The 26,783-nt window shown below is 46.7% G+C and overlaps 1 protein-coding gene across 5 annotated transcripts in view; it reads left to right on the top strand.

Annotated features, from left to right (window-relative positions):
- Positions 1 to 26,783, top strand: part of CTIF (cap binding complex dependent translation initiation factor) — a 143,064-nt gene that overhangs the window by 49,271 nt on the left and 67,010 nt on the right. For 4 of the 5 annotated variants that reach the window (XM_069775152.1, XM_069775151.1, XM_069775150.1 and 1 more), the window contains one exon: positions 2,802 to 2,877. The exons of the other annotated variant lie outside the window; for it this stretch is intronic. In XM_069775152.1, the coding sequence (XP_069631253.1) occupies positions 2,802 to 2,877 (76 nt within the window). The remainder of the gene's footprint in view (positions 1 to 2,801; positions 2,878 to 26,783) is intronic. 5 annotated transcript variants of the gene reach the window in all.

Here is a 26,783-nt window from a genome sequence, read left to right as displayed (position 1 = left end):
TCCGCCATCTGCTAGTCTTAAAACTGTGAAAACATTAAACAGCTCCTTTTGGTGGTCACAGCCTCCAGGGGCTTCTACGGTATTACTGGATTCCTCTTTGGTTGTTGGTTGATCAAGCCAAATAAATGTATACTGGCATCAAGTGGATCACCGATGCTGCTTAGATGGACATCACCGTTTCTCTGCAGATTCTCTGCAGATTGAGAAACGTCATAGTTTGTATTTTCGTCTCCTTATCATTCAGGGCACAGAGGAAGGAAAAAAATCAGAATGGGTCTAAAAGATGGGGCTGAGAGAATTGCAGGTTACTTCTCATTGCCACGTTGTATGTAGGGATGGAAATCCTCTCTCAGAGAAGTTTTTCTGTTGGTAAGTTGTTTTGCCAAAGTACAGGCCAATGCCGTATGCATGGGCTGCACATCTTGTTTAGAAACACCAGGCTAGGAATCCCACCTCAGCCCAGGTTCAGCGTCTGCAGGAGCCTCCCGTACCGTATAGTGACAGGCAGACTCACACCACGGTATAAGGCGCTTTTTTTTCCTGCACTGTAAGTGTTTACTGCAGGTATATAAACAGCAATTTTAAGAATATTTGGAACAATGTAATGCTAAATTTCTAAGTCACTAAGTGCCTTAGTCTTGTTTACTCCCATTTCTACAGATGGTTTTGAAAAATGAGATGAAGGGCCCTCTGTAAAATAAGATATAATGTGCTCCATGGTTGATGGCACTTGCCAGATGATCCTATCAGCGACACCTGCTACATATAGGGAGGATGCAGCAGGGTCTGCTTTGTGGTCTGCCTCCAGTTCCTGGTGTCCTGTGAAGGCCCAGGGTGCAAACAGGTAGAGAAGGCAGTATGGAGGTGAGATATTTAATCACTCCTAAATATTACAGCTGTAAAAATGAAATAAGAATTAGTGTATATGCAGAAAAGTTAAACAGATGCCATCAGCACAAGCAGTGCATATCCCAAAATGCAGGTCATATGAGTAACGTGCACTAGAACAGAGGAAGCACAGACAAAATTGCTTTGATTTTTTTTTAAAGTTGTCTTCTGTGCATTCCTCAGCTCTCCATGCTGAATCTGTGCTGAGTGTGATTCAGCTGGCTGAACCTCCAAGAATCTCTACCTGCTAGCTAGGCATTTTCCTTCTTGCTTGAGTGGGGGTTTTTAACATGCTGGCTGTGCAATGAAAAACTTAATAGAAGGAAAAGGATGTGTTTTCTATACTGTAAGTACCAAAGGGACCATTTTATTCCTTAGTCCTATCACTTGCCCAGGGTTGGCCATGTAGTTGCATCCAGTTAATTGACCTCAAGTGTCTTTTGCTTGGCTGAAGCGTTTTCCTCCAGAAGGACATCTGATTTTATTGGAAGATACTGAGTTTGGTGGTATCCTGAATAATCAAAGTGGAGTGGTTGAGGAAAACCAGGGAAATGTACCTCATTTCTGACCTGAATTTGTCTGCCTTTCATTTCCAGTGCTAGCTCTTGCTGTGCTTTTGCTCTTCCAGTTCAAACAAACTTTCGTAGCTGATATTTTCACTTCATTCCAGGTATCTCCCAAGCCCACATATCACTTTTTCCCATACTCTAAGAAATTTCTCTACCATCTCTTTGAAATGTGACTGCCAGAGCTCCCTACGGTCCTGTAGTTCAGGCTCAGCCATGCTGCCTGTAGAGGAGAGCTGCCTTCATTCCCCTAACCCTGCCTCCTCATCCCCTGCCTTTATGCCACAGTCCAGCATCAGACATTCACCCTGGGACAGTGCTCATCCTTTTCAGATAACCTTTTCCTACAATATGCTTGCCCATTCTGTACCTGCAACTGGTATTATTTGTCCCCAGATGTTTGACTTGATTTTCCTCATATATATATAAAAATATTTTTTTTTCATATATATGTATTTTTATATATATGCACACACACTATATTTTGGCCTTTGTAAATCAAAGTCACTATTTCATCTGCTGCTATTGAAGTTTCTGTCTAATATATGTTATTTATCAATATCTTGTCACTAGTTGACCAAAAAATACATTATCATTCTTGTGGAATAAGAATAGATCTCCTCAATTGTTTATAAATGCAGAAGGATAATACTTATTGACCATTTTTTCTTCTTCTGTATCATTACAAACTCTCTGCATCCAGCTAGTAATTATCTTGGGAGTTTTTTTTTTTTCTTTCTTGATACAAGAAAGTCATTCAGCTGCCAGCTATGTGTTTGGTCTGTCAGTGCTTGGCTTCTCACCCCAATTTTTTTGCGTTTCAAATTGTGTGTTTGTATTTATATCGATTGCTGTTTGCTGCCTGAGATGTATGTTTGTACTTGTTTGCCGACACCTTTCTCAGCAGGGGAACTGGAGCTCCCATGGAGACCAACAAATGAGCAGTGCTTCAAAGGAAACATTTTTCATTACATTTTTGTGTCCTCGTTTTTTTTTTCCCAGGTGGGCTGTGCTTTCAGTTTTGCTTGGTCTGGGAATTGAATCACCCAATGCTACTGCTTAGGACTGCCTTTGGTTTTCTCACTGCTGCTATTACCAAAAGTGTTTGAATGCTGTGGTGGATGGTGCAGGTGGAGAGGACTGAGAAAAGCATTTAATTTTGTATTAACGGCTTTGTGCCCACGTGGGAGTATTTTGGAGGCACAGCATACTCGCTTCAGAGAGACTCTTTGTTTTCATGAGGGTCCTTTGCAATAAGAACTAATCTTCCCCATGTGCCATAATAGAAAATTAACTTCGGCTCCAGCAAGGTTTCATGTGGTTTTATTTGTTTTCTTCCTGCCACAGGCTTGGAAAAGGGAAATACGAGGATGGTGACAGCATCAACTTGAACGACATAGAGAAAGTCCTTCCAGTGTGGCAGGTAGGTGATGAGGACATCATCTCCTGCCCGCAGTACGGTGGAGACCAGCAGCTCCCTGCCTTACCTTTCCTTAGGAAACCCTCCCCAAAAGTGGGAAAGCTGCTGGGCACGATGTGCTGAGCTTGGGGTTTGTAATGGAGAATTATGCCTGTGGTTTCAGCAAGCCTTGCTGTGAACCTTAGTGCTGGGCAACGGCAGTTACCACTTAGACTTCATTGAGAGGTGAAATGTCAAGGACAGTATACATACATACATCTATACATACAAATATGTACATGTACACAGGGCTCATATTTTAGGAAAGGAGATTCTGAAAAGCATCAACCCTTCTGACAGCTTCAAAATAAATTGCTGCCAGGAAGTCAGCAGTGAAGGTGTGCTAAGCCAGATGTTTCCCCTATGGGGTGTATGTGTGTTTATATGCAGCGGTCATCCACTTGCATGTTTTATCCAGCTTTCTCCAGATCTCTCTTTACAGCCCAGTTTCGGTAGTTCTGCTTAAATGACCTTTGATGCTCAGATGTTGGGGAATGGCAGGATGAGACCCCCAGTTAAAAAGTCCAATTGAATAGGTCAATTTGTCAACATCATATAATTTTTCACTTTCCAGAGCCCTAGCCCTCAAAGAAGCTGAGTGTCCTGGGCTGGGCAAGTTTCTGAGGATGCTCAGCGTGTTTTTGCTGAAGTCTCCTCTTTGCCACCAGAGGGAAGGACGGAGACATCTCACGTGCTGTGGTAGCATTACCCTTTTCAGTGCTGAGCAAAGAGCTCGCCAGGCTTCTTGCTCATGCATCATGTGAAGAAAAGCTTTGCTCATCCTTCAAACCATGTGATGATCTGCCTTACTATTTCTTTTGGGTGAGCTAGCTGACACTAAATACACAAACCATGGGAAGGAGTGGAGAAGTGCTGCTGACTTTGGCAGGGAGGAGCGCTGCCTGCAGCTGCTTTCTGCTCAGTCTTTTCCATGCTTGGTATGTCTGGACTTTAGGTCACAGGGAGAAAACATCAGGTTCAGATGATACAAACCCCAGTAATTCTCCAAAATATGGTTATTTTCCCTGGGGAATAATTGGAAATGAGGAATCAAACCATCTTTGGTGCAAGGAGCTGACTTTCTTCTCTAGGGTTTAACATCTTTTCTAATCAACAGCTAGTAAATAAGCCGGGTCCTCCTGGTCTGGTTGTCATCTCATCATGTCCTAACACCAGGTTGAGTCCACTGACTCCAGTGAATTAATTCCAATATATGCTTTAATATCTAGCTTAATTGTTAGTGTGGCATCTCTAAGCTGGAAGACCTAGTGGGAATGCTGGCTTTGGTATTTTGTTTGTGCCTCTGGTCAGACTCGTGCAATGCTGCATTATTTTGGAGACGCGCTTACCTAGGCACGTACAGTCATATGTATGTGTGGGAACTAGGAGCTGGGTAGTTCTGGGTGAGGATTTATCTTGTTCGGCGTTGACAAGTGAAATACTCGCAGACAGCTGGTTTAATCCTGACATATCATTGTTAACTGGATTTGAATGCGATCGTGCAACGCCGACAGTGATTTTGCTGGTCTTTGTGCCTTGTTTTAAATGGCTCTGTGGAGCACAGTGCATGGGGGCATAAGGGAAAATATTCGTGTGAGCCTGTGGAAGAAAAATCTTTCACCTTCCATGGGGCTTTCTCACGCTGCCATTATGTTTGTGTCATAGCCTGAAGAAGAGGCTTTTTCAGGTTGGAGACACATAAACTCTTGTTCTGTCTGTGTTTAAGCGCTCATGGGTTGCTTACAGCAGCTGTGCATGGAGGGGCCAGTCCAAGCATCCTCCAGCGCAACTGGGGCCGTCCGAGCATCCTCCAGTGCAACTGGGCCAGTCTGAGCATCCTCCAGCATGACTCGGATGCAAATGTTTTTCTGCTGAATGTGCAGCTATAGCAGGGTTAAGAGCACCAAGTTTGAGAGAGGTAGCAAGTCTTACTTGCAGGCTGCTTTGGAAATTTGGGTTCCTTTGATGGTAAGGTATGATAGACATAGGACATGAATCTAGAACTGATTTCCAGTATACATCCAGGTCTGCATTTGTATCTCTACAGAGAGATACGGTGACATCCCTAATGGGTTAAGCAGAATATTCTGGATATCTGGATGTTAATATGTATAGTTGAGTTTTGCTGCTGGAATCTATCCATAGTATTTTAACAAAATATTGCAAGGAAAGCCTATGACTATTTGGCAATTAAAAGGTGAAAAAATAAACAAAAACCAAAACAACCTCCTCCAAAACCCTTTTTGTTCATAGCTGTCTGAGGGAAAAATGCTCGTTGCCAGCCTTTTGTTTTGAAATTGGAGAATGCGTGCATCCCACTCCTCGGAGATGCTCACGGCGTGCTCTGCCATCTTGTGGACACGCACAGGCAGGCGAATCCAGCTCCGCTTTGGCACTGGGCACAATTCCTTTGTGACAACTGGTATTTTGAACCTTCTTCCTGCCTCATCTTTTCAAAGTTCATCTGGGGTGCTTGTTTTTACTGGTAAATAGGCTTTGTTTTGAAGGCTGGGAGCTCGGGAGGTCATTGCTTTGGCTCAGCTTGTGAGCTGTAACCTCCATCTCTCCTTACTCATAGGAGTCTGTAGTTGGATTTGGGCACTAATTCACCTAAGTGCTGCCAGAAAGTGACTGTGGAAGAAAATAATCTTTTGAAGATAAGTATTCCCCATTCATAAGATCTGTTTTTTATTGTACGCCAGGGAGGATCGGTTGTCTGCTGCGTTAGAGAGGTGCAGCTCAGATGTAGAGCCAGTCTTCATCATCCTCTCCATTTTAACCTCAGCTGGTTTGTTGGAGGAGACCACGTAACCATCTTGGCGTCATGAAGATGTCACGGGGAGGGCTGAGTCAGTGCATTTTGCTTTTGCTCCCTTTGGCAAACACTTGGAAAGGCTTTCAGGCTTGGATGTGTCACAGCCGAATGCCCCAGTCCCAGATACGGTCTTCAGACTGCGAGCCCTTGGCAAACTCTACACTTAGCAGAGAAGACAACCCAAGGGGTCATGTCCTACAAGATACCCCCCATGCTCCCTGTGAAGTTAACTGTAGCTCACAAAGGATACAGGAGGCTGCATGTCACGGGAACGTGCTGTGAATGCTGCTAGACATGAGCAGGGAGTTTTCAGACACATACCAAGTGGTTTCTAGACTGGCATCTTGCAGGTTTTGGCTTTCAGTTTGCTGAACTTGTGCCTTCAGGATGGGCCTGCCCTCCTCCTAACGGTGTGGCTGTGCTTCTGCTGGCCAGCTGCTCCTTGTCTTGTGTTTTAGGAGGCAGAAATAATGTGGCACTTTTGAAAGGCGTACTTGGCTTTACTGGTGCTATGGGATAAACTTGGAAGACAGCATTGATATCATTTGGTTTGGCATCTTAATTGCTCCGCAGCTCATCTCCTTACTGATTTTTGACCCTTTTTGTCATATGCTTAGAGTTACAATAAAGTGCTTGTTTCTTTTCTGGCTATGGTTGTCATCCAGCTTCCTTGTTGGAGGAGAAACAAGGGAGCAGCTCCTTAGGAGAAAGGCAGAATCTGTAAGTTGTTCATGTTCCTCTTAGCGCCACTGTATTCCTGACTTTATCCAAACAGGCTTAGAAGTGCTGGGATTCCTGACCATGCTGGGGCCACCTGAATTTAGGCACCTAACGGCGTCTCTGCCCACTCTCTTTGGGACCCCTCCTCATTGACAAGTATCGTCAAGTCAGACCTTACAATTCAGCGTGGAGATTGTGTGAGTAAAGGTGGGACCTGTGCGTGGGCTGGTCCCTTGGGGGTCCTGCCATAGGGGAGGCATGGACACGTTGCGGCATGATTTGTTTCATCTCAGTGTAGAGGTCTAGAGAAGGTTGGATGATTCCCATCTGAGGATACCCGTGTCCTTTCCCTGTCAGCTCTGCAGGGAGCCCAGAGGGACCAGGTCACACATGGACTTGTTCAGATATGGTAGGTTCCTTAAGAGAGATGAAACCAACCCAGGTGTCCCGGGGAAGAAAGGTGGATCGTGGGTGAGCATCCCTTCTGCTGTCACTCTGCATGCGAGGGGAGGAGGTTGGTGTCCAGCACTGGTGTGAGGGCTTGCTCCTGGACCCTATGGATCACTCACCCTTTCAGCGTGGTGGTAGCAGAGAGACAGGTCTCTTTGGAGATCAGGGACAGCTCTTTGGTGGGTGGTGTTATTTACTATCACCATACAGAGTCCTCATCCTCTCCATGTCCTCTCTTGCCTGCTCTTTCTGCACTACAAGGCTGGGCAGTTCTCGTTTTAGCCAGCTTGTTAGCCGGCCCAGACTCCTCCTCTTTCAGTGCCTTGGCCACAACAATGTGGCCCTCCCTCGTTAGGCTGTTCTGCACCGGTAGAGCTGGGGTGGGCTCATCCTTCTGTCTGGCATCTCCTCCCACTGGAAGCAACCTGGTCCATATGGTGTGCCACATGTGCTGTGTGTCCCTCCTGCCACTCACCCAGTCTAACTCCAACATCCCTTACATGTCCACCAAACACTTATGAACAAGTTGGAGTGGCTCCCTAGGAGCCCCAAACTAGGGGGATTTCTTCTCCCCACCTCCAGTTCCTGCTGGACTCCATCCAGAGCATGCAGGCATGGCATTGCTTTCAGAGAAGGTTTCTAGTCTAACAAGCCAGCTTCTCATATCCCAAGGGTCTTTCCAATACTGTAACTGCTAAAACCACTGTGGAAAGTCCCTGTCAAAGAGCCAAAGTTTACTTGAGTATAGGTCACAACGTATTGGGAGTCAGATCTCCACTGCTTAGTAAAAAGCTTTTGTTTTGCTGTCACTTCCAGTAAGATATGGTCTTTCTTGGCCTGGTTTTTGTTGCATTTAACCCAACCGACAACGACCGTCTTTTTGGGCTGAGAGGGCAACCTGCCATGGTCACCTGTAACCCCTTCAGCATCACTCCCATGTTAGAGTTAAGGCCACCGTTGACCAAGGAAGGCAGATGAGACCGTTGCCACCTCCAGAGCACTGGAGAGGAGAGGTCTGGACCAAGGCTGGCTTATCTTCCACGCAGGTCACCAGTTCGCAGGTTCTTGCAAGGTCCAAGCCTGGGCTCTGGCAGTAGAGCACAGTCACTGTGAGCCCTGAACCAGGTTATAAACCCCATGGTTTTTATCGGACATGCAGAAAAGGGGAGACCTTCCAGTGGGTTTTTCAGATTACGATGGTCTTCCGTATCACATGGTAGACTTATCTGCTGCACAAAGGAAACACCAGGGAAATGGCCAAGAGCTTTGATGTTTCCATTATTATTATTATTATTATTATTATCATCATCATCATCATCATCATTATTATTTGTTAGGGTTCAGAGCTGGTTTCTGATTGTAACAAATGAGATGGACTCTCCCTTCTCAGGGCTGGTTTTATTTTTCTGGCTGTCACCCAGTTCAAGCAGACTTAGCGATGCTGGCTCATAATTTGTGGGGGTGTCTTCCCAACCTGGTGGGCATGGAGATGCCTTTTTTTATTTGGTTCCTGGAGCTGGTACTGGGCAGCTGGGCAGGGTTGGGGCCAGGCTGCCCTGTTGTTTGGAGAGTGGTGGACCCGTAACAAGCTCCTGCCAGGATGGGAGGCATTGGGATGCTCTCACACCCTGGTTGGGTCGTCTGGGTTCAGAGACACGGGTTTGGGATGTGCAAGGAGGGTCAGTGGAAAGGGCAAGCGTGGCTTACGTTGCAGCTCTGAAGTTTGGCTTGGTGTTTGGTGGCCGAGGGGACAGGGCTGGTGGCAGAGGGGAGCCCTGCAGCACTAGAGGGCACTGCCGTCTCGCTGCACAGCCCCGAAACATGAAACAGAGGAAATGAGGCTTTTTTCCAAAGGCTTTTTCCAAGCAGAAACCTCACTCAGCGGTGGCTGTGTCTCGCACCCTCCTGCGCCAGGTCATGATGCTGCTCTCCATCCCGCTGTGCTCACCTCAGGCTTGGGGTGCGTGTCCAGCATGGGGGACCCTGGGGCTTGTGGAGGGGGAAGGTGTTGGTCTGCACCCAGGACTGAATTTGGTTAGCACTGTGCATTTTCATGAGCTTCAAAGCAGATGGAGGCCCTGAGCAGAGTGGGGTTAAAACTCAAGATGTCCGTGAACAACCCTGAGGGGAGCTGATGCCTTGGGGTTAGACATGCCCCACAGCCCAAGTCTCCCTCGCTTGCATCACGACACCTCCCCGACTCCTCTTGGAAATCCCACTTTTCCAAATGTAATCCTCCACTCTGCATATTTCCTATAGGATGCTGTGGCAGGGCTCAGTCCGGAACGATGCTCCTCACACCAAGGAGCGGTGCCAAATGTGGTGAGGGGTCCTCCATTTCTCTGGAAGATGCTGCTGCCCCATCAAATGTAGGATGTTCCTCTGAACACCCACGTTTCCATTTGTCCATCCATCCCTGTCCCCCACCTACCCTGTTGTCCCCACCCCACTTTGAAGGACATGCCAACCTCAGCAGGAAGGAGATGAAGACTATGGTGGTGTCTACTGCTGGACCATCTCTGTTCCTTAGACCCCAGTTTGCCAGGCACCAGTTTGTGCTACGAAAAAAGAGGAAGAATGGGATTTTGGCTGCTTTGCAGCTTTTCCGTGGGCCAGGTTGATGGAGGGGTAGACACAAAGCGGCTGAGTGGCAGGACTAGGCTGGGCTTACCGACAGGAGGTGGTCGGTTTTGGGTTCACGATCAGGGACCACAAGGAAATGAGAGAAGAGGTTGGGAGAGCTGGATGGGTAAGACTGTTCCAGGGAGGATGATGAAGAAAGATTTTCTGTTTTGTTTTTAAGGAGTTTGCAAGTAGTTTTAGACCTGAGAACTGCAGTTTTCTGGGGAATTAACTGATTTGGGTATGGGTACTTGTACTGGGGTACAAATAACAACTCAACAGGCATTTGAGGCTCAAAAATGTCACCACATAGAGCTCTGGCTTAAACACAACGGAGAACAAGACGGGCTTTTCTCAGCCTTATAGTTGACTTACCTTTCAGAAAGGTTTGCTTTTGTGCAGCTATATAATATCCAAAGCAAGCCTAAAAGGTTTTGTTTTGGTTTTTTCCCAGTCCTTTCTATAGACTGTAACACCCTCCCTGCCCACCCCCCACCCCAAATCCTGCCTGAATTTTAACTTCTGAATAATGTTACATCTTTTTCTCCCTTGTTTTCCCAGAGGATTCATTAGAAATCTGAGAGGGCTTTTGCAGCACTCCCTCGAATTTGCTGAATATTTTCCTGAAGCCAGTTGTGGAGTAATGATTAAGTTAAAAAAACGTATTAAAAGTAGCAGAGAAAAAAAATCCAGATTTCTAAAGATCCCAAATAAAAACTCAATGTCTCTTTGGTCAAGCAGCTATTTCTGCTGGCTTGGCTATTTCCACATCCTAATCCCCTTCCCCTCTCTCCGTGAAAGACCTGAATTTTTAATAAAATAAAGGGAAGGAAGGAATTTTCTCTCTCTTAAAAAAAAGTAGACATACCGCAGGACCAGAGAAGAGAGACGTGCATACATCCCCGTTGGCGGAGGGACCTACAGAGCCTAGAAACACTTTGCACTCTAAAAATCCTGCTAATGGGGGATGTCCTTGTCCCTTGTCTGACAAAATAGGAGGTTAATGTTTCCTGTCGCATTTAAAAATTTCTTCTTAACTAGAAGATGTTCCCCCCCCTTTCTGCTGCCTTTCCTCTGATGTTATGGAAATAGAAACCAATACAATAAATGAGACCAGAAGTTCTTAAAGTGCGAATTTCCTGCCTGGAGGCAGCAGGTAAGTGAATCCCGTCCAGCTTGGGGAAATGTATATATAGCTATGCGTGTAAATATAGGTATTTAGTGGCAGGATAAGTGTTTATTGCAATCCAAGGTGGTTTGGTTAAAGATTGTCCTTTAAGTGGGAAATTTATTGCTGCACACGACGCCTGGATGTCTCTTCCATGGGGAAAATAAAGACTGTTTATGAAGGGAATTAAATGATGTCCTCGCCTGTGGTAGCAGACAAAGCTCTGTAAGGACCCAGAGGTCCTTTCTAGTCCCACGTTCGTATTGTCCCTCATTTGATGATTTTAAAAATACCTTTAGGGTTTGTTTGGGTTTTTTGAAGATACTCCATGAACTTCTCTGCTGGCTCTAAAAATGGCAAGCTCTTGGCTGTATGTGCACTAGCACGGTCACTGAAAGAAAACTCCATGCCATCCCCAAAATGGCTTTGCTGGATGGTGGGGTTGAAGGATTTCTTCGGGGCCAATAAAAATAGCAAGAGGAACGTGGTCTCCATGCTTTAGGCCACACGCTGCTGCCCCAGTGTCCATGTCTCCCAGGGTTATTCTGCTCTGCCCTTTACCTGCTGGTACCGCTGTGGAGAAACTCCTCATTGTTGGCTTGCTTTCTTTTTAATTCTTTTTTTTTTTTTTTTTTTTTTAATTCCTGTAATGTAAGAGCAGAGAAACCACTGGAGAATGATAAAGCTTCATTTCTTCCTGCTTTTGTGACCCGCTTGATTATTTCGTTTCTCATTGTATATTCTTTTGAGGCGCCTTGTCTGAACGGAAAGAAAATATGTATGCTTATAGGAGCCGTTGTTTCCCTTTGGCTGGGCAAAATAAGACCCCTTGGCGGGGCAAAATAAGCAGGTATCGCATAAGATATGGATTGCTTCTACTTGCTCGTCCTGGGGAGGGAGCTGCCGACACTTACTCCATCACGCGCCTGTGAGCGACGTTATTCCTTAAAGCCGGTGGGCTGTGTATGCCTTTGTTTGGCCAGCCTTTCTCTTGGGGCTGTGAATAAATACAGGATAAAAATATGTGTTCCATAAGTTTGGGTTGCTGCATGTTTACTAGATAAGAGTGAAAAGGTTTGGGGTTGGTTGGTAGTTGCATGGACATGGTTTGAAGCAGCAGCGGGTGAGATGAGACACCCTGTCCTGTTGTTTTGTGGTTGCTCTGCAATGATAATCTAGACCGAAGCCAGTTTTTAAGATTGAAATGTGAAGCACAAATTTGCATTTGTTGTCATTCAAAAGAAAACACGAGTCCAGGATGATCTCCAGGTTTTCAGCCTGATGATACTAGCAGGTCCCACCGCTGCTGCTGGGCATGCCGTGGCATGATGGTGGTGGCTGGTCTGCTCCAGCCATTGGGCCTGTGGTCAATGAAAGCTTGGTTTTCCAAGAGCAGAGGGCTAGTGTGGGCTCTTTTAAAGCTTTTTTCTCATTTGGGTTGTTCCCATCCATGCCACTGCATCTGTGGAGCTTGTTCAGCCCTGCAGCTAGGACCTCTAGTGTAGACAGTGCTGGGAGATGTCAAGGATGGAGGAGCTTCAGAGTTGCCTGTGGTTGTACAACCAACTCAGCCTAAAGGCTGTGGAGAACCTGGGGGCTAAGCGGGTGACCATGGATCATCGTTGGACTTGTAGATGCAACTGGCATGCTAAAAAATCATCTCCTTGTATGCAAATTTTGATCTGGAAACCCAGCGATGGGTTTTGATACCTGAATTGTTGGGGTGAAGTTTCTACTTGTGCTTTATTTTGCTCTCGGTGCAAATCAGCCCCATGTGCCTTAAGGCTTCGGGAGCCGATGCGGTCCCCGTGCTCCCTATGGCATCGCTGCCCGGCGCCAACAGTGTCCCGGCAAAACAGGTCACCACCCCGATAAGCAGAAAGGCGAGGAGTTGAACTCACACTAAAATGGTATTTCAGCCAGAAAGAGCAAAGGGGGTAAGAAAATACCCTGACCATTAGTGTGTGAGCGGCCACCTTGTTGTACAATCACAATATCGTTTTTCTATTTTTTTTTTTTTTTATGGTTGGCTTAACAATTAAAAGGCTACACTGCGCTTTGGTTTTTCCAGTCTGCTGCATCGTGTGACCCCGGTGACTCCGAGTTAAGCCTCATTATATAATGGCGGGGTGTTTTTTTGGAAAACCTCCATTTAATCCTTTCGGAGCAGAATTTGCTGGTTTTGTTTTCTTTCATATCGTCGTCTTATTTCCCCCCCGCCTACCCCTTCCCCGGCGGGCGCACGCTGGAGGCGTCAGTCTGGGAGCAGGGTCCTTTCTTCCTTTCTTTTTTTTTTTTTTTTTTTTTTTCAAATCTGCAGAGAAAGGAAAAAAAAAAAGGTTTATTTTCGTTTGCTTGGGTTACAGCGCCTTTCCCCGCCGTCGGGGGGGAAGGACTACGTGATGTGCAGCAGGTATTTTGTGAATGGAGCACAACCCTGTGACTCCCCGTCGCTTGACCGAAGGGGGAGGCAGGGGAAGGAGAAAGAAAAAAAAAAATAAAAAAATAAAAACCACCACCCAGTGACTCCATCTGACTCGTTTTGGCTGGAAAACTTTTTCAGCGCCGTGGTTCTTAAGCCAGGAGGAAGCTTTCTTCTGGCCCAAGAACAATAAAGGGGTCAGCAGCCTGATCCTCCCTCCTACACCCTCTTCCTTCCATTGTGAGGGGTCTGTGCAAATATCCCAGGCTGCTTCTGCTGGGGCCTGAGGGACCTGAGCCGCACATGTGACATTAAAGAGAGACTCTGCGAACTCGGTAATCCTGAGCTGCTAAAAGAAAAAAAGAAAGAAAAAACAAAATGAAGTCTCTGAGGTGCTCTATTTCTGGTGTAGCGTTGCGCTTGGAGAAGGTACTGATGGGTGTTTCTCATGGTGGGGGGAAATCTGTCCCCTTACCGAGCATAGGTGCTCCTCCACGATGCCATGGCAGCATCTTCCCCAGCGTCTGCTCGACAAGTGGCCAAATCCCCACAGAGGGTTGGCGAACCGTCGTGTCTTGCCAGCCCTTGATCTCCTCCATTTCTCTGGTTGTCCAAGACGGGGAATTTCTGCTGCTCTCATAGTGCACGTGCAAAGCCTGTGTGCTGGTGGTGTATGGTCTCCAGTAAGGATGGGGTTGAAGGAGGCACGGCTGCTTTCCATGTTGTGCTTGCTCCAGGGATTGCCCACCATCTGGCAGCACCCAGGTTTTCAAGCCGGCACCTTTAATGACGTGCCTGCTACTCCTCGGATGCGTATCACAGACCACGAAGGTCTGAGCCAGCAATCCCTGGAGTAAAAGGTCTTTGGAGAAGTGCTACAGGGCCTGACGCACAACAGTGTGCCCACCAGTCCTGTCCATCATTGAGGCAGCCTGCATCTCTCTGTTGAAGGCAGTTGTAGACAGATCAGAGGGTTGCTGTGGTTTCTGTGATATTGCTTGTGAATCCAAAGCAGTCACAAAACTCGCAGACCGCACTAGGTTCTGCCACCATGAATGGTGATACTTTTTCCAGGTGGTGTTTGGTATCTGCCGGGCTAGATACCACCTACCTTCCCAAAGGAGAAGGTGGGACCTGTGGCCTTCTATGAGAGGGCGAGTTCAATGCAGCACTGAAGACCTGATTTATTTGCCAGAGGGAGAGTGGATGATGCTCATCAAATTGTAGGAACCTGCCTCTTTTTTTTTTTTCCTTTTTTTTTTTTTTTTTTCACACAATAACCAGCTAAGAGCATGTGTGACCTCCTCTCGCTGTGTTCCAGCTTGTTGGACCTTGGCACCAAGCAGTCGCATGAATCATGATGGTGATTTTGCCGTAAGGCAGTTCCTGTCGTTATTATCTCCTTGCTGTGTCGATAATGCTTTGGTGGCGATGGTCAGGATTTCCTCGCACTACAGAGCTTTCCTGAAGATCAGCTCTGCAAATGGTGGAGGAAGTAGCCGTTATGAGATTGCTCCTGGCTGCTGAGAACTGAGGAGCCAACTTCAAACGTACGTGCGACCTGACATGATCTGACGAGCACCGCGGCGGCTCCTCTTTCCCCTCGTCCGCTTCGTCAGCGCAGGCGGGTGGGAACTCCTTCTGCAAATACTCTGAGGGCTGAAGCAAGACCAAACCTGGTTATGGAAAATTGTCAGAGACCGGGACCCCTTGCAATGGAGATGGGGGGCAGTTGTCCCATGTCTTGCTGAAATCCCAAGGGCATGGTGGGAACACTCATGACCAGGGAGAAATTCAGGGTCTCGCACCCACCCCTTTGCAGTGCCACAGTGTTGGGACTCCACGCGCTACAGGGTCCTTTAGTTGAAAGGAAAACTATTTTTAGTTCAATTTATAAATGCTTAGGCAAACAGATTTGTTATTTAAACTCTTTTTTTTTTTTTTTTTTAACAAATGCCCTTGTTTGAAGGTAAAAGCAAGCAAGCTGCGAGTTCTTTCAGCCTTGGTACTATGCTGCTTTTCTCCTGGTGCTGGAGCAGCTTTCTGATCTCTGCATACAGCATCTAGCTCCAGGATTTTGGTGGTGTTTCCAAGCAGCATAGTTACGCAGGTAATAAATGATAATTACATGGGCTATGTTGACCTTGGTGGAGGACAGGTGAACTGTGACAGACTTCCAAGATACAGCTCCTTTGCTGCTGTTCCTCATCTAGAAGAAGAAATAGTGCCAAGCTGCCCATGGCCAGTGAGGCCACAAAAATATATCGCAGGTAGCTCCAAGGGTTGCAAGTGTACATGAGGCTGGGAACCTGCTGCGTTAGAGGTGGAGCTCCTTGACTACTTGACCATCCTGCTGTTCTTGTCTGAAGTGGAAGCAGATTGCCTTGTTTGGCTTCATACTTGCCACATCCTTTCACGGTGCGATTTGCATACAAGACAGGACTTGAATTTATTCTGCCAGTCCTCAACTTCTGAGAGTTGTTGGTTCAGGAAGGGCAAGGCTGTGGTGCAGCAGCTGATGGCCATACGATTCTTCTGGGAGGTCTAAGGTAGCTTTCCTGACATGAGGTTGGATCAAAAGAGAAGGTGTTTTGGCAGCACAGAAGTCTTTCTGTGTGTGCTGCAGTGAAAATTGGTGATCTAGGGGTTGCCTAGAATGGTTTGCAGTTTAGATGGAGTAATCCAGGCATCCTTCACAGGTGCTTTTCCAAAGGTACTTGATTATTTAGTGCCATTGCTATGCATAGCACAGGCAAATCAGATGTTCATGCCCTGGTGGGAAGGACTGACTGTTCAGGAGCAGATGATAATGCAGCAGAGGATGGTTGGAAGTGAGTTGGATGGGGGTGGGTAAGGAATGGGAGTGGGACTTGGTGAAGTTCCATTAGTCCACTGTCAAGTCTGGGCAAGTTGCTGCTTCTTGATGACAGCAATCCTGTTTCTGGAGAAGTCAACAGCAAATCTTCATCCTCTGTGTCCAGGTTTCTAGTCTTTTACTCATCTATTTTGTGCATATCTTCCAAGTCTTTCCTGTGCTGCCTGTTTGGAGTGGTTGCCTCTCTGTGCCAAGAGGGCTTTTGCTCTGCCAGAACTGCACATGTGCTCACAGCCACCGAGGTCCTAGCATGGGTAGATGCAATTGAAATAAAGTAAAAAAATCTTGTATAAAAGGGCATGGAATGCAAAAATAAAAAGTCATGCAGGTGATCTCCAGCCCTTTAGAAGCTCTTGGAAGATTCCCCATTGGGTGCTGCACTTTGCTAGACGGGAGAGCATGGTGGTTTCATGGATGTTGTGTTGCCACATGTCTCTTCTTCCCCTACGTGTCCACCAAAGGCTTTTCAGATCTTAACATGTGCAGAGAGCCACATCCAGGGGCCAGGTTCAAGGAGGCTTCTGCCCTGGAAGATGAGGACTGTGGTAGCTGGGGGTTTCTGCTGGAGCTTTAAGGACTCTGTCTGCGTTGGGAGCTGCGTACAGTAGGAACAGTCCTCAGCCTCATCTTACGTGCACCTCGTCTCACTGGTTAGGATCGTTTCCCCCATGGAAACCATCAAGAATTTCCGTTATTTCCTTTCCTGAGGCTTTGTTTGGGTGGGGATTTCTGGAAGGTATTTCACAGGCAGGTATAATTAAAGAAAGACATTCTTTGCCTGGAGGCTAGACAAGGTTTCTTTAAAACCAAGCCTTTAGCGTGGTGGCAAAACAGAAACCATTTGTTGCCTGGTCCGATGGAGGGGAGTTTGGGGAAAGGGGGGAGCTAATCAGCTGGGAATCATCCCAGTTAAACACCGCACACCAGGGTTAAGGCCCTTATCCAGCAAATCCTTGAAATATGTGCTTAATTTTAAGTCCCCCTGACTTCAATCTGTTTACTCTTGTGCTTAACTTTAAGCATGTGCCTAAGTGCTTGGCTGGCTTAGGGCCAAGGGAAATAGTAGACTTAGGAGCAGATTCGCATAAGGTAAAATGCTTTACTGGACTGAAGTCCCATGGGACAGCGGATGCTATAGCAGGTCTAGGATGACGGAAGGGGATGATGCTGCATATCCCAGCTCCGTCAAGTTATTCAGCGTCGGGTACCACAGACCTGGGGCTGGGCTCACCTTATGGGGAGCATCCTAACAGTGTAGTCTCTGAACGGGTACCTTAACTTCAGTGTCTGTATTTCACTGTTCTGAAGGTACTGGCCTCACCCGTAGCCTTGTGTATACCACAAACCCAGTCTTAGGAAAAAAATGTAGTTTTTTCCTCTTAATTGGGAGAGAGGAACGTTTTAGTGGAGGAAAATAGCCTTGATTTTATCATCAGAAGAGGAAGGAGAGCAGATTATATGACCTGACTAATAAATCTTCATAGGAATTTGCATGGCTGCATTAACACTTATAACAAAAAGGACTCCTGTATTAATACAAGCTTTTATAATGGCTTTATCTTCTTCTTTTCTGTTCCAAGCTAATTCCTGAAAGCCTTCTTTTAATCCCCCTTTTGCTCATCCAGCCTGGACTTCTTAGAATGGCAAAGGGGGTTTTTTTTCCTTATTTTTAATCTATGAATGACAGCACTTAAAGCTAATAACTGTAGCCGTGGCATGCACGAAAATGAAAAGCCACCATCAGAAAACAAGATCTGTGTTTTTTGAAAACACCACTACCAGGGGTTAAGGGAAATCTGCAGCTGGAACAAATACAGCGCTCATCTAACTTCCTCAATAACTCTGCTGGAGGAGCGGGCAGTTGCCAGACGAAGGAAGCGTGGTTAGCCATCGAGTCTTTGAATGCAGCTCCGTTTCCCCCTCAAACCCATGGAATTTATATTAACCTCCAGCTTTTCTTAGCTGGTGGGAATTTTTTTTTTAGTATTATTATTTTTTTGCATGAGGAAGAGCCTCACTTTTGTTGCTTCGGTTTGTCAGAGGAGTGGAGGAGACGGTTCTGCTCCTCACGTGGCGTTCTTGCTGGCAAAAGGCCATGGATGTTAAATGAATAATTTTTGGCATTGATAAGGAGAGAAAGGCTGAAGCTGCCAAGCACAGAGACGCAGGCGTCTGATGACTTGATTTCGGGAAGGGCAGGCTTGAGCCATCCCGGCTTGCCGGGTTGTCTCCGATCCCAGCAGAGATGCAGGCAGGAGGAAGGACTCCACGTCCTCTTGTACCTGGGTGTAGCTATATACAGCGGGCAAAGAGCAATATGCGAGGATGTCTAAAACTGCTTTCGGTAAGGTAGTTGGCTACCTTATTTAAGCTATAGGTAGACCCTTAGGAGAGCTAGTAGCATGGGAGACCTCGTTTTGCATCCTGGGGCTGCCGTAGGGTCCCTGCGTGACTTCAGAGCCACTGTGAAGGCATAGCATCTGTAGGATGCTTATGGCCACAGTGCTGACGGTGGCGGGCAGGGGTGCTGGACAGAGAAAGGAGCTGGCTGAACGGACACGGGGGATGTGCTGGTTGCCAAAATTCCCAGCTCTCTTCGGTAGTGAGCAGTTTGACAGCTGCTTCCGAGTTGTTCATAAGGCAGTGCATCTGCTCAGGGCTGCCTGCAGTTTTCCTGTCGTGTCCTTTTCCGCTCAGCAGTCGTACCGCTCTCGGTGACCGCTATCTCAGATCCTTCTCAGCTTTTGGAGCTCAGTACTGCCCTTCACACATCCATAATCCTGCCAGCAAGAAGGGCACCAAGGAAAGGAGAAAGGAGCTAAAAAAGCCCTAGTGAGGAGGGGCAATGTGACCCGAGACATCCCAGTAAGCAAGATCTTTGGTGCTGGTCACTTGGCACATGAAACTATCCAGGAGTTGGGTTGGTTTGTTGAGTTTTGTTGCTGGTTCTTCTTTGTTCCCACTTGGTTCTGATGAAACACCTGAAGGCGCATCACATCTTGGCCAATGTGAAATGAATTGAAGGGGTTTCACCCAGCTCCTGGCAGTCATCACAGAAGCAGCCATAACTTATGCTTTCACTGGCAGGAAAGCTGATGTTTGAAAAATGCCTGGAGAACGTGCACTTTCTCAGTATCTTTGGAGCTGTCATCATTGATGTTCAGCATTTCCAAGACACGGGAAGAGCGGATACAGCCGTCTTGCTGCCTGTCCTGTAGCAGCTTTTGGATAAAAAGCAGTTTTTCAGGACTTTTTTTTGGTGGAAATGCCAGATCCGTTTCCAAGTGTCACATTTGGAGATTGCTGTAAAGCAGCAACAAACTTGCTTTTTTTATTCTTCCTCAGTTTACTGTTCAAAGTAGTCCATGGCTCCCAGAGGTCTGCAAAGCACCAGTGAAAAACCACCGGTATAATTAATATATGATGTGATATGATTGATGTTCTGTGGCAAGTGCATAATGTTTTCTGGGCTCATCCCTGTATTAAAACTCATTACAGCAGAAGGAATCTTAGTCCTTGATGCATAAAAAGAAAATCCTGGGAGGGAGCAGACAGACACTCAAGAAGCAGTTTCTTCCATCCAGGTACAAACTGCCAGTAACCTGGCAAGGAGAAAGTCAAGCCCTTGTGTTGCACAGCCCACACTCCTGCAAAGGAATGGGACTTTTCAAAGGGAAGAATGAGGCTTTTATAGGATTAAATTGGCATTTGCACATCATGGTATTTTCTGAGCTAGGGTGGCTGTGACATGGGATCCTTGCTTGCTCTCTCTGGGCTGAGCTAGACTAAGCAGAGACTTCAGAAAGGGGAAAAAACATTTCTTTGTGGTATAGTCCCAGGGAGAGTACATTGGCTGTGTCTTCAGCCAACTGCAAACAGGAATATCTCTTGTGTGAAAATGTTTCTAGCACAATACGAGGGGCTCGAAGAAGGAAAGGATAGTGATATTCTGCACAGTGTGCTTCAGCCTTGAATGTCTACGAGAAAGATCCGCTGGTAGACCAAGAGGGGCTGCCACCACCACGACCCTTTTAAAGTTGATGGCAAAATTCCCTTTTGCTTCAGTGGTGCAGTGTATGGATCACAGCGATACGGATCATGGCAAATAATGCTCGTTGACTTATTAACTATTGCCTGCAATCTTAGGGTATTGTGAAACTTCGTGCACTTGGAAGGCCTCCAACGGGAAGTGCCAAGGGCTGAGCAGTGAGAAAGTTCTCCTAGCACCTCTGGATCTACCCACGTTGAAAGAAAAGAGAAGCCACCTCTTGTTTGTAAGGTTACGAAGTTATCACTCTGCAAATAAGGAGTTTCATCACTGTTGGACTGTCCCAACTCCTGGGATCTAGCATGAGGTGGAGCTCCTATGGGCTGAAACCCCAGTCCACCCAAGAGGAGAAGATTTGTGGGGGCCTGGTTCTGGGGGACTGCACAAATATGCATGGAAAACATGCAATCTTTTGGTAATAATAAGGGTGAAAAGAAAATATACTTGGATACAGCCCTTACCTTCTGCTGAGAGCGATGCTGAGATTCGAGGTGAGCACACCCAGCCAGAGGAGGCTGTACTGATGCTGCGGATTGCACAGAGGTTCAACAGACTCTCCAGCTTAGAGGATGACCTGGGTTCTGGTCCTAAACTCTCTGGTGTCCTATGGGATCTGTTTAGAGGTCACCTTAAAAATTCATCAGGGAGGTCCCTATTCTGCCTGCAGGTCTCTTCCTCGCGTCACTATCCACCACAATGGCACGAAATGGGGGCTGTTGAGGGTGGACGGTGAATGAAGGGTGGTAAGCTTTGAAGGGGACAAGAGATGGGGAAAACCAGACTGGGGAACGTGAAAAATATAGAGGAAAAGTATATTTTAAAGAAATGTGAGGTCCCAGAGGGACTGAAATAGCTCAAGTTACAAATATTCCCATAGCAACTTCATAACACTCTAAGTACCAGCTAAAGCAATTCCTCCCTCACCCCCAAACTAGCACAGGCCAAGGAAAATTTAGGAAAAGCTTTTCAGAGCAGTGCAGCTCTTTCTCAGGATGAGCTTGGGCTACCTGGACAGACCTCAAACCAAATACCAGGTGTGGTGCCTCCTAGTTGCAAGTGTTGTGGGTGGTATTTATTCCTGATATTAGCTGAAAAAGGCTCCCTTTTCCAGGGAAAGCAAACCCAGGTCACCAATGCTATTTATTTTGATGATTCTTTAAATACTCTACATTTAAGGACTCCAAGCAATGGTGTGGTTATATCTATATTTACTGGATAAATGTATTTATTTATGGATGTGATGCTTTACTGCTGACAGTAAGGTTTGTTTTTAAGTCTGACCGGGGTAGAGGAAATACATACAAATAAACAATAAACCTAAACAACACTAAAATAACATCAGTTAAAACAATTAGAGTTACTTCCACTTGCAAAGTATTGTTCCCATTTTGCTATAACATGGGAAAAAACTCCATTTCCTAAGTCAGCTTGTAACTGATTCTGGATTTGCGGATTCTTGTAACAAAAGGGGATTTCTTTTGTCTGTTATTTATACTCTTCCTATGGCACCGCATGTCCGTGTCGGTGTGTCTGGAGCACCCTGTTTCAATGCAGCAGCGTTTCCAGCTTGTCCCCATCTCAGTGGCTCAGCCAGGGCTTGGTGGCACTGGTTGGGCATTTCTTCCTGCCCATTCTGGTTGCACTGATGTGCACGTGTGTGTTTGCAGAGGCAGTTCCTCCTAGGAGACTTTGTCCTGGATTTTAAAGTTTTATTATCTCTGAATTATGTATAATTCAGGAGCTTAGGGGCCGAGAGTTAAAAATAGACCCCGGAAAACTCACTGTCAGTAATCAGCAGAAGGCATTGAGGAAGGTTCAGGGTATGTTTCACTTGGGATGCTTTGCCTAATTATTCGAATGCTTTAATTGCATTTGCATCCTTCACCCCGCACGGGGAGTTTCATGCTGGGTTGTTCTGCCATTCTGTGTGTCTTTTGTTTCATCCCAGAGCTGGCTGCAGAGGGATGAGGTGGGACAGCTTAGCTGCTACCAAGTATTTAATGCCACCAAGTATTTAATGCCATTTTAAATGCTGTCTTCCCTCTAGCTGTGTGTCTGCTGCCTGCCAGGAGTTGACAGCAAACACCAAGGAAAGGTGGTGGGAAGATAAGGGTCTAAATGATACTTCTTTGGGTCTGAGACTGCATGTGTAGAGTCTGTAATTCATTAGAACACCCGCCATTTCGTGAGAGGGGACTTATAAACCAGCATTAATACTCAGCAAGTGGAAATCCAGGAGGTTGCATCCTTGAGGCAACGTGGGAGGGCAGACCCCTATAGAGAATAACACCAGTGTTTTTAGTGATAACTAGAGAGTGGTGTTTAGTTGTGACGATCACCGTCACAGTCATTGCTCCTCTGTGCTCCCACTCTTTCTTTGGGAAAAGAGTCTCTTCCAAGGTGCTCATCACCAAGGCACGCATGCTGCAGCTACGCGTTCAGCCTTTGCTGGCAATGTATGATTTATGTTGTGCTCCCCAAAGATGCAGTTAATCAGGAAATCCTCCAAACTGGGACATCTCCCAAGAAACAACTTCCTATGCCTCCCATTTGAGGCACATTGTGCCATGCCATGATTCATCAGGCAAGCACGTCCTACTGTCAAGGTCCCACAGAGCATCCCTCCTCCGCCGTGGGGCTTGTCGGATCAGTGGTGGCAAAGCCGGAGGAGTTTTGCTCCTTTTCCAGCTCCTGGGTGGCTGGAAACTAAGTCCTCTTTGCCAACCCTATAGTTTAATTTAGCCCTGGCTCCAATGATTGAGGTTGAAGAAAGCATCCTTGGAGGTGGCCAGGACCCATGTGTGCTGTGTTGTGGGTGAGGAGTGGTGGGAGAGCCACAACCGTGAAGTGCTGTAAGGATTTACCTGCCTTTTATCTTAGGTGAGGAGTATGTTGTAGAATCGTTGGCACTTTCTATTCTATTGAAGTTGAGCACCAATTGATTCCTTATACAGAAGCAACTATTATTATAAGCACCTTCCAGGAAAAATGAATAGCTTGCAATTTGAAGGAACAGATTTATCACTGAAATTTTAACAGAGAGGAAATCATTTCCAGGCGGCTTCCTGACATTGTTTGGTATTCTTCCATGGCTTCCAAAGCAGGTCAAGGCTTTGGTTTGTGCCTCAGCCCTCTCCTTTCAAGAGGTAAAAAATTCCCCTCATGTAAGAGAGGAGAATGGGTTGCAGGCCAGCACAGTGGGAGTTCCTGGAAGGGGAAGAGGCAACAGCAAGCAGCCTCCATGGAGATGGCTCTACTGGAAGTGCCCACAGGAGTTACGTGTGTTGACAAATGCTGGCAGGGTCTGGGTAGAGGTGATGGGGATGATGCTGGTGGGGAGGTAGCAGCACCTTTGCCACGTTTTTCATGTGCAATTGGATGGCTGGGATAGTTGTACTGAGCATTGGCACATTCAATCCCATAGGCATCAGGAGTGTGGGACTGGTGCAGTAGCAGTTAAATATACCTGCTATCCCAGACCTCCCTACCACAGATAATCCATCCTATAGGCAGATGAAGGCCTTATCGCGGTGTGTTGCAAGTCGCTGGGTTGGTTTCTGCAGATCATTTCTGGAACCACAATATATTTTTTCACTCTCCCTCCAACCTTGGTATTTCTGTTGTCACCTTTGCGCAGGCAGATGGGGCGTCTTTGGGGCTGCCGTGAACCCAGCCACACCTCACCCTTCCCACCTCCCCAGAAAATAAATCCCACCCTGAACTTTGTGTGCAATAAAACTGAGTGAAACTCGCAGTGCCTACCGCACGCCTAATAACCTGTTTGTTCAGTTCAGGCCTTCTGCAACCATTTGTTTAAGATAAGCAAGGGCGGAGATGTTTCTCGAGGGCACAAAAGGCTCTTGAGATAAAGCTCATGCGGACTGATCCTGCCTTATCGCCAGATCATTTCTTTTCCTTCTCTCATCACCCCAGCATTGTTTTTTTCCATCAGTCCAGTTGCTTTTCTCAACCTTCTGTTCACTCTCAGGGTTTCAGTGTCGCTTTTTCCCATTCAGGCATCTTCACCTGCTTGACCATCACAGGCTGGGAGCATTTCTGCTGCATGGGCAATGTCTACCGAAAAGGCTGAATGAGTGGGTATGAGCGAAGACAGTCACTTTGTGGGACAAAGTTTCACATCTGACAGTCAGGCTATGTTAACCAGACATGAAGACCATGGGGACGAAGCAATGAACCCCAACTTCTCCTAGCAGCGTAGAATTTTACAGGTCTTTGTGAAACACCCATGAATTTGGTCACCACAGGCAACAGTTGCACCTGAGAAGTGCAGAAGTGGAGGAGAAAGAGGGAGGGTGCAGGTTGGTCCCAAATAGGACCATCCCTTTTATAAGGCAGTTGTTGTCAGATGCTGAAGGAGTCCCTGGGGTTCGCTACCTAAAGGTGGTCACAGAAGGACCAGCAGCAACAAAACCCCCTGCTTCATTTCTGCTTACCTCCTTGTGATTTGCCATGTGATTTACCATCACCAGTAAAAGGCAAAGCTGGTGCCTTCCTCCAACTTCTTCAGCTGCTGCTGCTGCAGAGAAGGCGTGAGAAAAACAATAGCAAAGCTCCTGCTCGTAGCAGGGTAGCTCTAAAACCAACCATTTCCCTCCTCTGGTCCTGCCCCGCTTCCTTGTGTCCCTCCCAGGCCAGTATGCTGCAGGTTACTGGGCTGAGATGTGGGGTGGGATGGCTCAGGAGAGGGATGTTGCTGGGGAGGGACAGGTATTGGTGGGGAGAGAGGCAGAAGCTCTTGGGTTGCTGCACATTGCCAACAAGATCTTGATAGCTTTTTATTTGTTCTTTCATTAAACTTTGATGTAAATGGGTCTGGGGCAGCGGAGAGGCAGCTGCCGGCTTTCTGGATTCCCACAGGCAGGTGGACGGGGTTGAACGTTGGGCTGACACCTTCATTAGGAAGGTGAAGCACAAAAAGAGTGCACGTGGGCGTCAAACCTGCTCCTTTCTGCTGTCTGTCTGCAGCAATTTTGGTAGATGACAGATTTCCCTTGATGTATGCTAGCTGGCCATATGACAGTCACCTAAGCTTGCCAGACATCACCTTCCCTTCTCCCAGAGCTTCTTTCCCTGAAACATCTAAAAATTAATATGCACATCACAAAACAGCTGATCTCTAGGGGACTGGCCCGAAGAGCAGGCCTGTCCTGAATGCCCCTTCTTTTCCAGAGCTATTGGCCTTTCTTGTTAGAGCATGCATGTTTATGATTTAAACTTGACATACATGTACATGCATTAGGAATCCCGTGGGCTTCTCAGGTTTAGCTCCAAGCTTCCCACCACGTAAACCGCAGAGTGTTTAGCTCCAAAATGGAAAATGACCCCTATTAGCAATCCTTCCTGAGACCATGGGCTCCTTGTTCCTTGCTTTTCCCACACCCCTTGCTTCCAGAACTAACAGCACTGAAATGTTGGTTTGTTATGTTCTCCTCCAGCCACCTGAAAATAAATATCAAAATAAAACTGATGTGGGAGAGACCAAATGTGATTTTGCTGCCCACTGAGAAGTTGCAAACGTGCCTGTGAAAACCGTGAGCACCTGGGCTTAATGACATCTTCTGGCCCAAGCAGGAGCAAAACCCATCCCTCTTGTGTAGGTCTTCTTGTAGACCCATTGCAGAGCAGAGGGTGATCTTCTGCCTTGCAAGATGTTTCCCTTTGTCTCTGTTCAGGGATTTCAGCTTCATAAAGAGTGTGTCCACTGAAAAATGGAAGAGCTGCATTTCAGATCCACGTTGTCCTCAGCGAGCCAGCTCTATTGAAGGCACTTCCATTGCTGTCCTGCATGACCCATGGATGGGAGCAGCCTCCAGACAAACCCAAGAGCCATGTCATCAAGGCACTCACCATGGTCTTGGGTTTCTGGCCCGTTCCCACCCACCCAGCACCCTCTATCTTCTCCAGCCACTCCGCCCTTCTTGCAAGTTGCTAATATTTCCTTTTACATCAGCTTGCTGCACAAAAAAAGTGGACTTTTGTCCCTTCCAAATTTAGCTCTCTTAGGCACCAAAATAGACAAGAGTAGGGATTGGTGACTGTTTTTTTTCCAAAACATGGTCTCATGACTAGGACTAAGGAAGGGAACTGCTCGGCTGGAGAAGGGAGATGCTTGACTTTCCTAATGGGGACTCGAAGTTCTCCTCTGTTCCGGCACAGGCAGTGTCCAGGAGTGCTGCTTGAATTAGGAGCCTTATTCTCATGTTTTTAATCCATCTCTCACCCCAGTGTGGTCTGCTGCTGGTGGGCAGAGGTCTGAAGAAGCACAGGGATGCTCTGCAAGGAGGACATGCAGCAACACACCACCATACATATGGTTTCTAGTTGGAAAGAGCAGCAAGGCAGCTCCTGAGACTTTAATGAAGGCTTCACATTGAGAAGATTGGTGCTTTAGGTCCTTGTGTTCTGCAGAGATAGTTTCATTTTTCCAGGGTAATTGTATTTGCACATGTGTCTGCAATGCAGCTTAAATTCTTAAAAATGCCCCAAACTTTAGCCTGCTGTGGTAGTACAACATTTGGAAACAGCCTCACTGAGTATTGTACTATTTTTAGCCTGATTTCCTAAACTAGCATGGCTGATGTGATTGGGCTGTGTGCGTCTGCTTCCTCCCTTCCTTTTCTCATTCACTTTGGTACCCGTTAGCCAATTTCAAGCAAATTTTCAAAGGAACAGAGATCTTGGAGATATTAAGCTCCTCCTATGCATTCAGTGAAAATAAGTGATTGGGAA

The sequence above is a fragment of the Haliaeetus albicilla genome, chromosome W (genome assembly GCF_947461875.1).
Source record: "Haliaeetus albicilla chromosome W, bHalAlb1.1, whole genome shotgun sequence".
Classification (NCBI taxonomy): domain Eukaryota; kingdom Metazoa; phylum Chordata; class Aves; order Accipitriformes; family Accipitridae; genus Haliaeetus; species Haliaeetus albicilla.
Note: the sequence above shows the minus strand (reverse complement) of the source record. Positions and strands in the feature narration are given on the sequence as shown.